The sequence below is a fragment of the Phacochoerus africanus genome, chromosome 7 (genome assembly GCF_016906955.1).
Source record: "Phacochoerus africanus isolate WHEZ1 chromosome 7, ROS_Pafr_v1, whole genome shotgun sequence".
In the NCBI taxonomy this organism is placed as follows: domain Eukaryota; kingdom Metazoa; phylum Chordata; class Mammalia; order Artiodactyla; family Suidae; genus Phacochoerus; species Phacochoerus africanus.
This window is the reverse complement of record NC_062550.1, coordinates 19,274,342-19,288,292: the sequence shown is the minus strand read 5'-3', so window position 1 is coordinate 19,288,292 and position 13,951 is coordinate 19,274,342. Positions and strand designations below refer to the sequence as shown.

Genomic DNA, 13,951 nt, shown 5'->3' with positions numbered 1-13,951 from the left:
CTGGAAACCATTTCTCAAATACCCTCTAGAGTTTCACTCTTGGTTCATCCTCCCCATCAATGGATCATTTTTGACTATTCTCCTCCTGGCAGCCCGCCAAGTCTCCACATCCATGTCTGAGCTCTGTTTCACTGAGGACCAAGGCACTTACTTCCTTAACAGAAGCTATAAGCACTGTCTGGCACACTACATTAGCCATTATCCTCAGGCCCTTTGCTTTATTTGGGAAAAAAAAAAAAAAAGTTAACAGACAAGCAGAAAGCACACTTACTAATACAGGCTAAGGTGGTCCAGCTGGCTATGCATGTGGATGGGGTAGGTCTCTGCCAGATGAATCAGCTTTTCTATTGCTTCATAGATGAAAATAATACAAATCAGGGAGGCAAAGGCTTCTTCAGTGAAGCGGGTAATGTAGCAGACAAGGGAACTGGCGTCAGTTGCCACAAGGACAATACACAGAAAGGCGGTCCACAGTCCGATACAAGCTCGCAGGGAGAGGTATGAAAGAGCGTAGTCTCTGAAACAAGACCAAAGTCCATCAAACATCATGAGAGGACGGCATTAAGAGGCAAAGGGCCAGAAATGTGGTTAATTCATCTCACGTTGTCCATCCTAGTACTGCAGCCCAGCTTGTCCCTAATTTTGATTGCACTTTGCTCCTGAAGGCTGCCCTGGGACGGCTGTGACACAGATTTGCTTTATAGGGGGGGTTCGCCCCAGCAAGGACATGGAAAGTGAAGAAACTAAACACTGCCCCCTCCACAATTCTGCTGTTACTGCCCAACGTGATTAAGATCCTCTTCTTGCAGTTAAGAAAAAGGAGCTGACCCTTGCTCCACGTGCTCCTACTTTTTTTTTTTTTTTCAGGTCCTCAGGTATGGCCTATAGAAGTTCCCAGGCGAGGGGCTGAATCGGAGCTGCAGCTGCCGGCTTATGCCACAACCACAGCAATGCCAGAGCCGAGCTGCCTCTGCAACCTACACCACAGCTCATGGCAACTAGTATTATGTCAAATAAAAACTGACTGAAAATGGAAATGGAGGAGTTTGGATTAGCTAGGGAAAGTTTTTTTTTTGTTTTTTTTTTTTGGTCTTTTTGCTATTTCTTGGTCTTGGGCCACTCCCGCGGCATATGGAGGTTCCCAGGCTAGGGGTCGAATCAGAGCTGTAGCCACCGGCCTACACCAGAGCCACAGCAACTCAGGATCCGAACCGCGTCTGCAACCTACACCACAGCTCACGGCAACGCCGGATCGTCAACCCACTGAGCAAGGGCAGGGCTCGAACCCGCAACCTCATGGTTCCTAGTCAGATTCGTTAACCACTGCGCCACGACGGGAACTCCAGGAAAGTTTTTTTAAAGGTAAAAAGTCAGAGTTCCCGTTGTGGCTCAGTGGTTAACGAATCTGACAAGGAACCATGAGATTGTGGGTTCGATCCCTGGCCTCGCTCAGTGGGTTAACGATCTGATGGTTGCCGTGAGCTGTGGTGTAGGTTGCAGACGCAGCTCAGATCTGGTGTTGCTGTGGCTGTGGGTAGGCCAGCGGCAACAGCTCTGATTAGACCCCTAGCCTGGGAACCTCCATATGCCACGAGTGTGGCCCTAGAAAATACAAAAAAAGAAAAAAATAAAATAAAAAGTCAAGATTTCAGTAGTGACTGAGCAATGTTAACACTCTGTAAGTCCGGAGATCTGCTATTTTAGGTGTGGTCCTCCCTGGGGACAAGGAAATGGACCAAACCATGTTCATCCTTCCTGTTTTCAGGGTCCAGAATATCTGCCTGCTTACACTCGCCCAGGCCCCTAGCACTCAGCCTTAACAGTACAATGACACATCCAGTTAGAGTTTGCAGAAAACCAAATGTCTTACTTGCAGAATTTGAACAAAATCTTTTCAAACACAAGCACTGGCCCAGTGCTTCCCAGGATGGTGAGAGCCTGTCCGGCAAACAAGGAATAGGCAATCCCAGTCATGGAGGCTCCGAACAAGGATTCAATTGCACTCTGAGAGGGGAAAAAAAATCATCAGTGAGTCCAGCGCTCATCCGCGACGAGAGATGCCGGCTTGTGTACATTCCCAACCCAGCTCTCCGATGTGCCTGCCTGACAAGTCATCTGCTTGCACTGCGTCTTAGCAAGAGTGATGTGTACACAGCTTAATCCTGCTATAAACGGATACTGTTTTGATAATTCAGGCGCCCAAATCCATCCAGATGTGAGTCCTTACCTAAGTCCTGTTCTGCGTGACTCAATTCAGTATCTATAAAGGCACACAGAAAGCACCGTGATACCATTCACACTACACGCTCTCATCAGAGTCCCCTTAAATCTTAGTTCCAAATGACATGATATGTCATTGTCCGTCCTTGGAGCAATGGGCAAAGCAACTGGGTGATCCGCTAGTGAAACTGCTGTTCAAGCCAGAGTGGATCTGTTCTAAAGGGAGAGCTGTGATGAAGTCAGAAGACCACAGTAATTCAGCACAAAGAATCCAATCTCCTCAATCCTCGCCCAGGGAATTTCCCTCCCAGTAGACGTGGCTGCTGCTATAATATTTTTACTCTTGTTTGGGGCCATTAGAAGTGGTGAAAAGTTCTTACTATGCGTCCCTCAGTGGCTTCTCCGAGCAGCCCCCCAAAGGTGATGACAGGCGACATGCAGGCACAGTACAGGAACAGAAAGGAGGCCAAACACTGCAAGCTGAGTGCATCCCGGTAGTCGCTCCAGTACCAGGGGGCCTTCCGCTTGACATCCAGCACCAAGCCCCCAAAGAGCCTGCAGAAACACGGCAGACAGGGCTCTAACGCAGTCCCTCTCCCACAAAAGCGTGTGAACAGCATACATCTGAAAGCACTTTAAATATTCAAAAAGATTTTGGCTTTGATTTGACCCCAAGTACAAGAGATCTCTCTGGGGCCAGCACAGATTCTATTTGTAACCAAGGGCATGAATTTGAATGATTATCCCAAGCAGAAAAAGAATTCATCTGGGTGTACCTATTACCCATTCCACAAAAGTTCCAAAAATTTAACCTGAAATTAAGTATTAGCTTTACATTTCAAATTCTGAGCTGTTAGGAAGCAATGTGCAAAACCATAAAGGTATTAAAATTGTTAGTTTTATTACATGTTTTCTAGTTAAAAAGCTCCTATCTCACGTACTTTCCTACTCTGAACAGCTACCCACCTTACTCTTGAGAAATTAGCATAATAATTCATTCAAGCAGTTGACAAGTAGGAACAGATATTTCATGCCTGGTTCTGTGCCAGGTACTGGAGAGGCAGCAGTAGCCAGGCAAGCACAGCCCTTCTTTCCAGGACCAACAGTCTAGAGCAGGGAACAGGCAGGATGGTGAGGGCGCCAGGGCAGCAAAGAACAGGGAAGGGCGTTTCAGTGGGGACTCGAGAATGGACCAGGAATTAGCTAGATAAGGAGAGGGGCTGGCACGGATGACATCTAGAGGTGAGAGCACATGGCGGGTTCAAGGGGCTGTGTTACGGCCGGATAAGACAGTGAAAGAGGCAAATACCAACAGAGATGCTGGAACATCCTCCTGGAAATGCTGGAAAAGCTGAGTCACAAAGGGCCTTATAAAAAAGAATTAGAAGTTTATTCTGATGGCGTGTCAGGTCCTGAACGACTATAAACGGGGAAGCGGCATAAGTAAGCAGGCATTCTGGAAGGGTCACTTGGCAGGGGGGTGATGAATGGAACGCAGGGCAAGATTGGAGGCCACGGATTGGAGAGAGGAGAAGTGTGTGCATTCAAGGGCTAATCGGGAGGCAGATTCAACAGCACTTGGTGGCAGGACTGCAGGACCCCTCTCCACTTCCCAAGAAGGAGACAGATCAAGAGCAAGAAGTCCTTCCTCAAGGAGGAGAGGTACACACAGACTAGGGCACTTTTTCTAAGAGGAGGGTCGCTGCACAAGGAGGAGGTTGTCAGGTAAGTAATGGAAAGAGCTGTTCCGCATTCTCCAGGGCAAATTACCTAGTTCTTCTAGAAATGAATGGCAGAGGGAAAAAAAGGAGGGAGGGCTGTCATAGAATGGGCACATAACCAAATGTGAACCTCCACTGGATCTTATGCCAGACAACTGAAATCTGAAAAGATGTTGCTAAGGCAATATTCAAGAGAATTTGAATATGGACTGAGCATGAGACAATGTCAAGAATTACTGTTAATTTTGTTAGATTTTATAATGGCATGATAGTTTTTTTTAAAAATGTCCTTATGAAACAGAGATACCTGCTCAAGTAGTTACAGGTGAAATGACCATGCTACTGGTGATTTGGTTTAAAATAATCTAGAAAACATAAAAATAAAACAATTAAGGGGGGAGAAATATATAAAGCAAGACTGGCAAAATATTGATAACTATTGATGGGTAGTTCATTACACTATCTTCCCACTTTTTTTTTTTTTAATTCTATGGCCACATCGAAGCATATGGAAGTTCCCAGGCTAGAGATTGAATCTAGGCCACAGCTGTGGCAACTCTGGATCCTTTAATGCACCGCACCATGTGGCCAGTGATCAAACCTGTGCCTCCACAGGGACCCAAGCCACTGCAGTCAGATTTGTAACCCACTGCACCATGGCAAGAGCTCCATATCCTCTCTTCTTGTCTGTATGTGTGAAATTTTCCATAATAAAAAGCTAAAAAAAAAAAAAAAAAAAAAAACCCACAAGCTACTCTGTCATGAAAGGAGGCTTGGCTAGCTCCTCCTTTCTCTTTGCCCAGGAGCCTAGAGGTGTCCCACATGGGCGGGGAGCTGTATGTCAGGGGGAAGGCCCAGCCAGCTCTCTTCCTTTATTTGAAGCTCTCCCTCTCATCTCCGGGTACCACGGCTGTGCAGGTAGACACAGAGCAGACACTATTCTATTTGACCCACTTGCTCTCTGCCTCTGGCTTGGAGGGCACAGTTGAGATTCACCCTTCCTCAACCTTCAGCCTCAGGGTATGGGACCAAGGCTACACTTGGTCCTGCTAGCTCTTCTGGGTAAATAGCCCTTCAGGGATCTTATAGGCAGCCACCGTCAGGCTGGGGCAAGATTCAAATGTTTCCAGATCCTTACCCAAGATAGCATCTTTATTTATTTATTTATTTATTTTGAATTGTGAATCTGAATTTGTAATAAGTCCAACAATAAAATAAATTCAACTAGGAGTTCCCTTCGTGGCTCAGTGGTTAACGAATCCAACTAGGAACCATGAGGTTGCAGGTTCAATCCCTGGCCTTGCTCAGTGGGTGAAGGATCCAGCGTTGCTGTGAGCTGTGGTGTAGGTCGCAGATGTGGCTCAGATCCCATGTTGCTGTGGCTTTGGCGTAGGACGGTGGCTACAGCGCCAATTCGACCCCTAACCTGGGAACCTCCATATGCCGTGGGAGCGGCCCAAGAAATGGCAAAAAGACAAAAAATAAATAAATAAATAAATTCAACTAAACTGAATATACATATAAACAACATGGCATCTTTAGCACATGTGACTATCACCTTCTAATCACCAATGCCCTTCCTCTGAAGGGTACTATTCTGAGAGAATAACCTGCAGTAACAAGCCTCACACTATGACGCTGCTGTGACTGGTCCTCCTGGATGTGGGAGGAGCCTTCAGGCAAGAGGGTCTGTGAGTAACAGGCAAAAGATTTATGTGAAATGGGTTTATGAGAAGCCATAGAAAGGGAGGACCAAAAAAAAAGGAGTTCCCGTTGTAGCTTAGCAATTTACAAACCCAACTATTACCCATGACAATGTGGTTTCATCCCTGGCCTCGCTCAGTGGGTTAAAGATCCAGCATTGCTTCAAGCTGCAGTCTAAGTCGTAGATGCGGCTTGGATCCCGCATGGCTGTGGCTCTGGTGTAGGCTGGCAGCTGCAGCTCTGATTAGCCCCCCAGCCTGGGAACTCCATATGCCGTGGGTACAGCCCTAAAAAAGGAAGAAAGGAAAGAAGGCAGGGACAGAGGGAGGAAGGAAGGGAGGGAGGCCATCAATCTGCCTGGCAGTGATTGAAAGGGGAGAGAAAAGGTCTGAGGCTCTATTGATGGTCTGACTATAAAACCATAAGGTGACTTCTGAATACAGTTTATGGAGTCAGCCTCAGCCCTCACGCATGCAGACCGCAATCGCACATCTAGCACAGGCAGTAATCAGACACGAGCGCTTCCCTCCACATTAGAGACTCCCTTTCCGTTTCAACACTACCCTGATGTTCAGGTTTGGGGGTGGGGGCAGGGCAGGAGGCACAGAGGATATGAATTTAATCTTGATGCAAGAAAGGACTTACCCATGCAGAGGGTCACTAGGCTCTGGAGCACTGACTTAGGATGCCCTCTCAGGAGGGCTTTAGGGACAGGCCAGCCGTCCGTTTGTCTGCTGTGCTTTGGAAGAAACCTGTTTGAAGTGTGGGGAGCGGGGATCATCGAGAGAGCCGCTTCTGATCCTTGTCCTCATTAACCCTTCCCGAAAGTGGCAGCCCAACAAGGCACACACAGCCAGCTTGGAAAACCCCTCTCCAGAGTATCCTCTCTGCTGTGAAGCTTCTGGCCCAGGAACCCTCTGGTCAGAACACACAGCATCACTGCCTATGTCGGCCTCAGGGAGCCCAAGATGCTCTCTGAGCCCTGGCTCAGCAGGTCAGATCATATAGAACCCAGGCTGTTTTCAACTCTGCCTCCCTTCCCTCCTCTTAAAGCCTACACTGCTGCATCTTAACACCTCTCCATCCAATGAGGCGTCCCCAAGTTGCTCACACCTCAGAGAAACACAGCTAACAGTATGAAGAATGAGGAGACTCAGGCCAATGTTTAGGGAGGTCCAGAAAATCCTGCAATGTCCATCTTCAGGAGAAGGGTGAGGCTGGGAAAGGGGCCAGAGTTGGCATGAACTATAATCCCCGATGCAGGCATTCGGTCTCCTGGCCTAAAATGGCTACGCGGGCAGAAGGTCATGGGCTCCGAGGAAAACTTCCAGAGCTCAGGAGGAGGCAGCATCTCCCACACCAAGCAGATTGAGGCTCTGAGTCCAGATAACCCTTCCTTCCAGCTTGATTTCAGTAGCTCCCCACACTTGCAGTTGGTGATAGAGTGTGTGACAGCCTCGGCTATATGGGACTTTATTTGGGGATGTCGAACACCATTTCCAAGATCCTGAAGCTGCTGAAATGCAATCTAATGGACTCCCAAACCCCCGTGTGGAACTGATTATAAGTGACCCCTCCCCTGAAGGCTGGGATCTACTTCATTCTCCTCTTTTTTTTTTTTTTTGGATATGGAAGTTTCCGGGCCAGGGATCGAATCTGAGCCAGAGTAACAACGTACACCACAGCTGTAGCAACACTGGACCCTTAACCCACTCTGCTGAACCAAGGATCAAAACTGATGCCTCACAGAGACAAGCCAGGTCATTAATCCACTGCACCATGGTGGGAACTCCTATTCTCCCTCTGACACCAAAAGAAAGATAAGCTCTCACGTCTACCTGGATCACGTGTTTGGACAAAAGCTGTTGGCCTCATTTCTGCTACCAAATTCTAAGTCCCAAGGTGTGGACACCCTTCAAAAGGATAAATCATAACTCTGAAATTCTATCAAATCCACCCAAGATTCTGTCCCTTAAAAAAACACCGCCTCCTCTAAGGCAGTCTTAATGCTGGAAACTATTCTAAAGACAGACGCTTCCTTTGAACTGCTTCTCAATACCAATTCAGACCTCTTCCAACTTTAAAGAAAATCTGAAACTTACTCTTGGAGCTTGCTCCCTCTTTTCAGTGACCCCTTCCATCAAAGGGCTCCTCCTCTCCTCCAGGGGTCCCCCCACCCCCGACAGAGCCAAGTTATCCATTCCGCCCTCTAGTACATCCCTCCAACCAGGAAGCATATTCCCCGTCAAGACACTCCTAGTGTCTTCTCTCTTGCTTTTCAGCCTCTTCTGTCCTCTTTTTGAATTTCTAAGATGGAAAAACAAATGACTCTCCACGTTTAAAACAAAAAACAAACAAAACTTGAGTTTCCATTGGGTAGAGTACTGAGGAGAGAGAAATAAGAAAGCAACTTCAGGCAAGGGGGGGAAAATAAGTGAAAGGAACAGAAGAGAGGAAATTAAAAGCTCCTTTCTAGGAGCTCCCTTGCAATGCAGTGTATTAAGGATCTGGTATTGTCACTGCAGTGGCCTGGGTTGCTGCTGTGGTATGGGTTCGATCCCTGGCCTGGGAACTTCCACATGCTGCACAGGCATGGCCAAAAAAAAAAAAAAAAATTAAAAAAAAAAAAAAGCTGCTTTCCATCATCTGAGTTCTGTCCTGAGAATCTCCTCCCAAGAGATCCTTCTTAAACACAAGCACAACTTACAGAGCTAGAACCATAGTCTCAACCTTCTCCCACGATCTGAGGAACACCTCTGCATGCCACTCCAAGCCCAGGTATCATCCTCTTTTACGACCCTCCTACCTGCAATATGAAGCCTCCAAGTCTGGGGACCTGCTTTCCTCACCTACCAAAGAGAACCTCCTCTTTGGACATCCCCCCTTAAAATCTGAGCATAGACTGTCCATTCTGAGGCACACACCTAACATAGTACCCATTTCCCTACCCCATGCCTATCCATTCAAATGCTACAGAACAGGCATCATTCTAAAAGTGTCCATTCATTCATTAGATATTAATTGAGGACCTACTCTGTGCAGGGCACTGTGCCGGGTGCTAGGAATATAATGAGGTCCCCGCCCTCATGGAGCAAACATTCTGGCAGGAAAGACATTGAATCAAGAAATAAGAATAGTTGTGATGGTTTTTATACAACTAGAAATGTAATAAAATTCATTGAGTAATAAAAAATAAAATAAAACAACAAAAAAAGAAATAATATAAAGTACGATCAGGGCTGTAACAGGGTGCTGGGTTGAGGGTGGTGGGTGGGCAGAGGACAGAGCTCAAAGCTGTGAAACCACAGAGCAGAAACACCTAATTTCTTCTATAGAGTTTCCTGGAAGGCTGCACAAAGGAAGTGGCTCCTAAGCTGAGACAAAGGATAAGGAGCAGTTAGCCAGGAGATGAGGACAGGACGAGGGTTCAAGTCGAGGGAACAATGTGGGGGAAGGATGGAAGGTGAGAGAGAACAAGGTGGGTGGTTTGGGAAACTTGATTGAATGCAAAGAATATTTGAAATATTTGTAATACTTAAGAGTCAGTGCTCCATTTGAAAAGTCATTCCCAGACAATAAACATATCGCAGAGAAGGCTGAAAGCAAAGAGGATAACACATTCCTTTACACAACTTGTGTCCAGCATTGGCTGTGAAATTCCAGAACTTACCGCCCGGTGCGCTGAAGTTCTGGCCCGCTGTGGCCTCCGTGTGGTTCCGGTTCTATGTGGCAGACATTTCCATTTGGAACTCCAGGCATTTTCCTTTTCTCCTTTTAATAAAAGACCACAAAATTAGCAAAGTCAGCCTTCTGCTCTGTCTTTCTTGCTCTCTGGAGGAATGGTGATGAGAAAATCCAAAAATACCAAATACCCAAGTGATTATTATAATTTTCAAACACATTTACTGACTTGGGGCAGTTTATCAATTTTCCTTGGGGGTATATATATATATACTCTGCATTGCCCAGAAACAGAAAAGTGGAGGTTTTGGCATCAGATATGACCGAAGTTCAAGTCTCAAAACTGCCTCAGCATAATAATTACCTTAAAAGCTTGAAGACACTTTTTTTTTTATTCCTCATTTGTGAAACGAAGAATAACAGTGTCTCTTAGGAGGCGTTGCTGGGAAGACTGAATCAGCACATGTAAAGCACCTCCCCTAGGGACTAGTGCACAGGGGAAGTCCCCTTCCCTCTTAATATCTCCAAAAAGAGTGGGAGGAGTTCCCGCTGTGGTACAGTGGGTTCAGAATCTGACTGCAGCCACTTGGGTTACTGCAAGGTATGGGTTCCTCACTGGGGAACTTTCACATGCCATGGGTGTGGTCATAAAAAAAAAGTGTGGGGAACTGTTTGCTCTCTCTACACAACTTACTGTTTTCACTGAATGGCTTCATTCATGATATACTCTCAAGAAATGTCCTCCTCTCTCCCCTCTGCCATTCCACATTAATCCTTCAAAAGCTGGCTTAAAATTCATCCCAGGACAACCCTCACTGATCCCACCACACCTGAGCCAATCTATGTTGCTGAATATTCGTATTTTATTACTGTTCTGACATTCTAGGGGCCCCAAACAGAACCATGGCTCAGTTTATTTAGCATACACCCACAGGGTCTTTGGGCACTCAGTAAGTGACATGAAGCCACCAATGCTGGCTCACGTGCATACATTACCTGGGAAGGGACGTTTTTGGGTGGCTCAATTCTAATGGAGGGGTCCCACTCCCCTGGGGGGAGCACCGTCACCTGGTCTAGGAACTCGTCAATCCCCGCCAGGAGATCATCACGCTCTTTTGCCTTATATGCCACATCATGAAAAATCTACAGAGAAGAAAAAAACCTCAGGAAAACTGAAAGTCGCTTTACTTGAAACAATCACCAATAGATATGGGGAAGGATGGATAAAACTATCTTTGCATTTTTATCTGTGTCATGGGGATCTGAAATGTAGATAAGTTTAGCACTTAGAGAAGTGCAAGGATAAAAGGATAAAAAATGAATGTGAAGATTAGATGGGGCCAAAAGAACTAAATATATGTCTATTAGTATAGGAAGAGGTCAGACATAACTCTAAAATTTTATAATTCTGTTATCTCCTCAAAGAATGAAACAAAAGCCAAGGTGCGTGGGGAGATTTTCCTGATCATAATGGTTGGAAAACCTAGATGGAATTAATCACTAGTGAAGATCCTCCATGAAATAAGCCTCCCAATCGAGGAGAGCTGATAAAATACAGCCCCACCTCACTCCACCTGCTAAGACATATGCCTTGAAAGCCCGACTCTGCAACTTACCTGATAGCCCAGTCCTCACCAGGGGGTTGGTTCAAGACCATGGAGCTGAAATGTCTAGTAACCTCTGCATGTTCACGTTCGAGTACCCAGGAGCCTCCCTCTGACCTGTATACTAACTGGTCTCATTTATGTGAAATGGGAGTGAGGTTTCTTTATATAATAGCTTGGATGCATTTCTCTAGAAATTTAAGTCATCCTTAATATCTTTCTCTCTAGGTATTCTACCTGGCAATAATAATTTTCCCAGAAAAAAAGATTTCTCTGCATCCTTGATTGTTCAAAAAGGGAGAGATGACATAGGAAACAAAGTTCCCCAGAGTGCTTGATCCTCAGAGACATGGCCTGAACTGCTTTCCAGCAGACATCAAGACTGCAAGTATTTTATCCCCAACAACTAGCACTGTGCCTGGCTCAGAGGAAATACTCAATAAATATGTATGAGATGAATGCATGAAAAGCAGAAGTGGTGCGCATACCTCATCTGTCATGATGGTGGCCATGGATCTGCCAATCTCGTGGTATTGCTGACCTTTCCCTGCTGGACCCAATAGGATAAACAAAAATCTGGCAACACACAGAGAGGATGAAATTAAACATAAAATAAAGAAGTGGCATCTTACTCTCTTCTCTCAACAGCAGACCCTTTCTCTTTCCTATCAGAAATCATCACAGTACGTACCTGCAATTAAAGGAGACAGACTAATGATGGAGCAGTCAAGTAGCTACAGGCATTGGAAGCTATTTGCATGACTCCATTCAATTATGTGGTTATAATACTCAAGGTTTCCAGAGATGCAGTTCTTTGCTATAGAAAGGATGCTTTTTCAAAACATGGCATTGTAGTGCAAATTCAAGGTTATCTGAATCTCATTCATTGCTCTAATAAGAAAATGATGGGGAAAGGAGAGGGATAAGGTAGTTGAAAGATCAAGCCCTGCAGAGGAGTCTAAATTGTGTCCTGGTCACCTGAATACTCTGTAATTAATGGGGCTCTGAATCGCTACCTTCAGAGCGTATGAATAGCCTTTTGAACAAATGTGGGCCTATGTGCAAACCATACAAATCCTGCCAGAATGGTGGAGAGAGACATCAATACCTTTGCTCAGAGACGTTTGCCTAGGAGACAGCTCCGCAGAGCTGCGAGAGCAAGACAGGCCTCCCATTCTAACAAGTGAGGGGCTGTTGCCGTGCCCTTTGGATGCCGTTCGGTTCTCCATTTCCAAGGTCATAGAAATTGTGCAAACAGAGCCTTAGAAGTCTTACAATTCTTCTGCACAGAGCTTAACCAAATACACCCCAGTTTTCTGAGACCACTGCTGAATTTTCAACAGCGTTCCCCAAATTAATTAATCCTAAATGTGGGCATTAGCTGGTTTCCTCCACCAGAGCTCACATAAACCTGTTCGTTGCACAGAACACACTGAGCTTTGTGGTCCTGGCCTCTACCTTGTCGGGATGGGCACTTCTGTCAGGCCTGAGAGAAGGACAGCTGGGGACAGCCTCACAAAGGCGACGATGGGCCGGTCCAGAGAGTCCACCTCTCCCACCAGGACGTTCGAGGCCTCTGCCCCGGTGGGAATTTTCTTCATGAAATGAAGGTCCACCTGAAAATGCAAAAGAACCCCTGACAGTCTAGGAGCCGGAACCTCACACAACCTCCTCAACTGACACTCATACATTGCTTTATGACGGAACACATTTTCTCACACTATTTCACTTCATCCTTATGGTAACTCTGTAAGGTGGATAAGATAGGTCTAATTAGCCTCATTTTTTATTTTTATTTTTTTTAAAAAGAAGCAACTGAGACCCAGAGAGGTGAAGCTGACTGGCCTGGGAGGACAGCTTCTAAGAGAGAGAACTGAAATCCGGGGGCTCAGGTGCGAGCTCCACTATGCCTCCTCAAAGAAGAATGTCCCTGAAGTTCTAGGTCAAATTATTTCTATTTTAAAACACTTGACTGTTTTGTCAGAGGTTTCAGGGAGCCTTATGAGCCTAGAAGTGACATGACACTATCTGTGCTTTGGAAAGACAGGGTCTAGAAGAAACCAAAGCAAGGAAAGATGGAGTCTAAGCCAGAAGCTGCAGCGGGGCCCTGCTCCTGAGGCAGCCCTCCGACACCACAGTCACAGTCCCCAAGAAGAGTTTCAACCATGAAGCAATTTTAGGAGACAGCAGAAAAAAATATTGTTTCAGCAAAACCCGTGGAGGTCAGAGGGAGCTGCTGAAGAGTAGGTCCCAGAAAAAGATTCTGAAACAACAGGAGCTGTGTGGCAGGGAGGATTATCGCGGATAGTCGGTTTCAGCATGTTGAGTCTGGGGAACAAACTGATGAGTCAGCCCCACCTGGGCTGGAAAGGAAGAAGACAGGAGCAGATAGGCCTCCTTTCCTGCAGAAGGGGCTCTGGTCCTGGAGAAAGGGTGGTGACATGCCAAAGCTTACCCAGCCTCCAGCCATTAGACTCTGGGTTCCACCGGAGGTATGCGCAGGCCTGTACGCCAACTTCCCACATCTCTGCTCACCTTGCTTAAGTCCACTGGACTGTGTTCACAATTCACTCCATTTTTCACTTCAAGATTTGTAGTCAGAACGGACTGAGGAGACACAGTTTGACCTATTTGGAAAAAAACCAAACAGAATTCTCCTAGTGCTGCCCTTTTCCCCTCTGACACACCCTGTGCCTAACTCCTACAGAGGCAACTCAGAGGAGAGGCTCAGATGACTACAAAGCTGGGACCCACACATACCTCTTACCTACTAGTTAGTGGTAAAGGGGGGACAAAGGTCTTACTACTCCTCAACCCTCTTCCTGAACCATTTGGGTTTTTGTTTGTTTGTTTTTTCTTTTTTTGGCTGCCCTGCAGCATATAGAGTGCCCGGGCCAGGGATCAGATCCAAGCCACAATCAAAAGGCTGGATCCTTTAACCCACCGTGCCAGGCCAGGGATCAAACCTGTGTGTGTCCTTGGTGCTGCAGAGACACACCAACCCCACTGAGCCACAGCGGG

At 46.3% G+C, this 13,951-nt stretch overlaps 1 protein-coding gene across 3 annotated transcripts in view; it reads right to left on the bottom strand.

Moving 5' to 3' along the window:
• The window catches only part of SLC4A8 (solute carrier family 4 member 8), a 79,026-nt gene that overhangs the window by 30,434 nt on the left and 34,641 nt on the right, over positions 1 to 13,951 (bottom strand). For all 3 annotated transcript variants that reach the window (XM_047786656.1, XM_047786657.1, XM_047786658.1), the window contains exons 7-14: positions 13,466 to 13,557; positions 12,389 to 12,546; positions 11,419 to 11,506; positions 10,323 to 10,469; positions 9,316 to 9,416; positions 2,601 to 2,775; positions 1,871 to 2,004; positions 272 to 517 (exon numbers count right to left, since the gene is read on the bottom strand). In XM_047786656.1, coding sequence (XP_047642612.1) covers positions 272 to 517; positions 1,871 to 2,004; positions 2,601 to 2,775; positions 9,316 to 9,416; positions 10,323 to 10,469; positions 11,419 to 11,506; positions 12,389 to 12,546; positions 13,466 to 13,557 — 1,141 coding nt within the window. The remainder of the gene's footprint in view (positions 1 to 271; positions 518 to 1,870; positions 2,005 to 2,600; positions 2,776 to 9,315; positions 9,417 to 10,322; positions 10,470 to 11,418; positions 11,507 to 12,388; positions 12,547 to 13,465; positions 13,558 to 13,951) is intronic.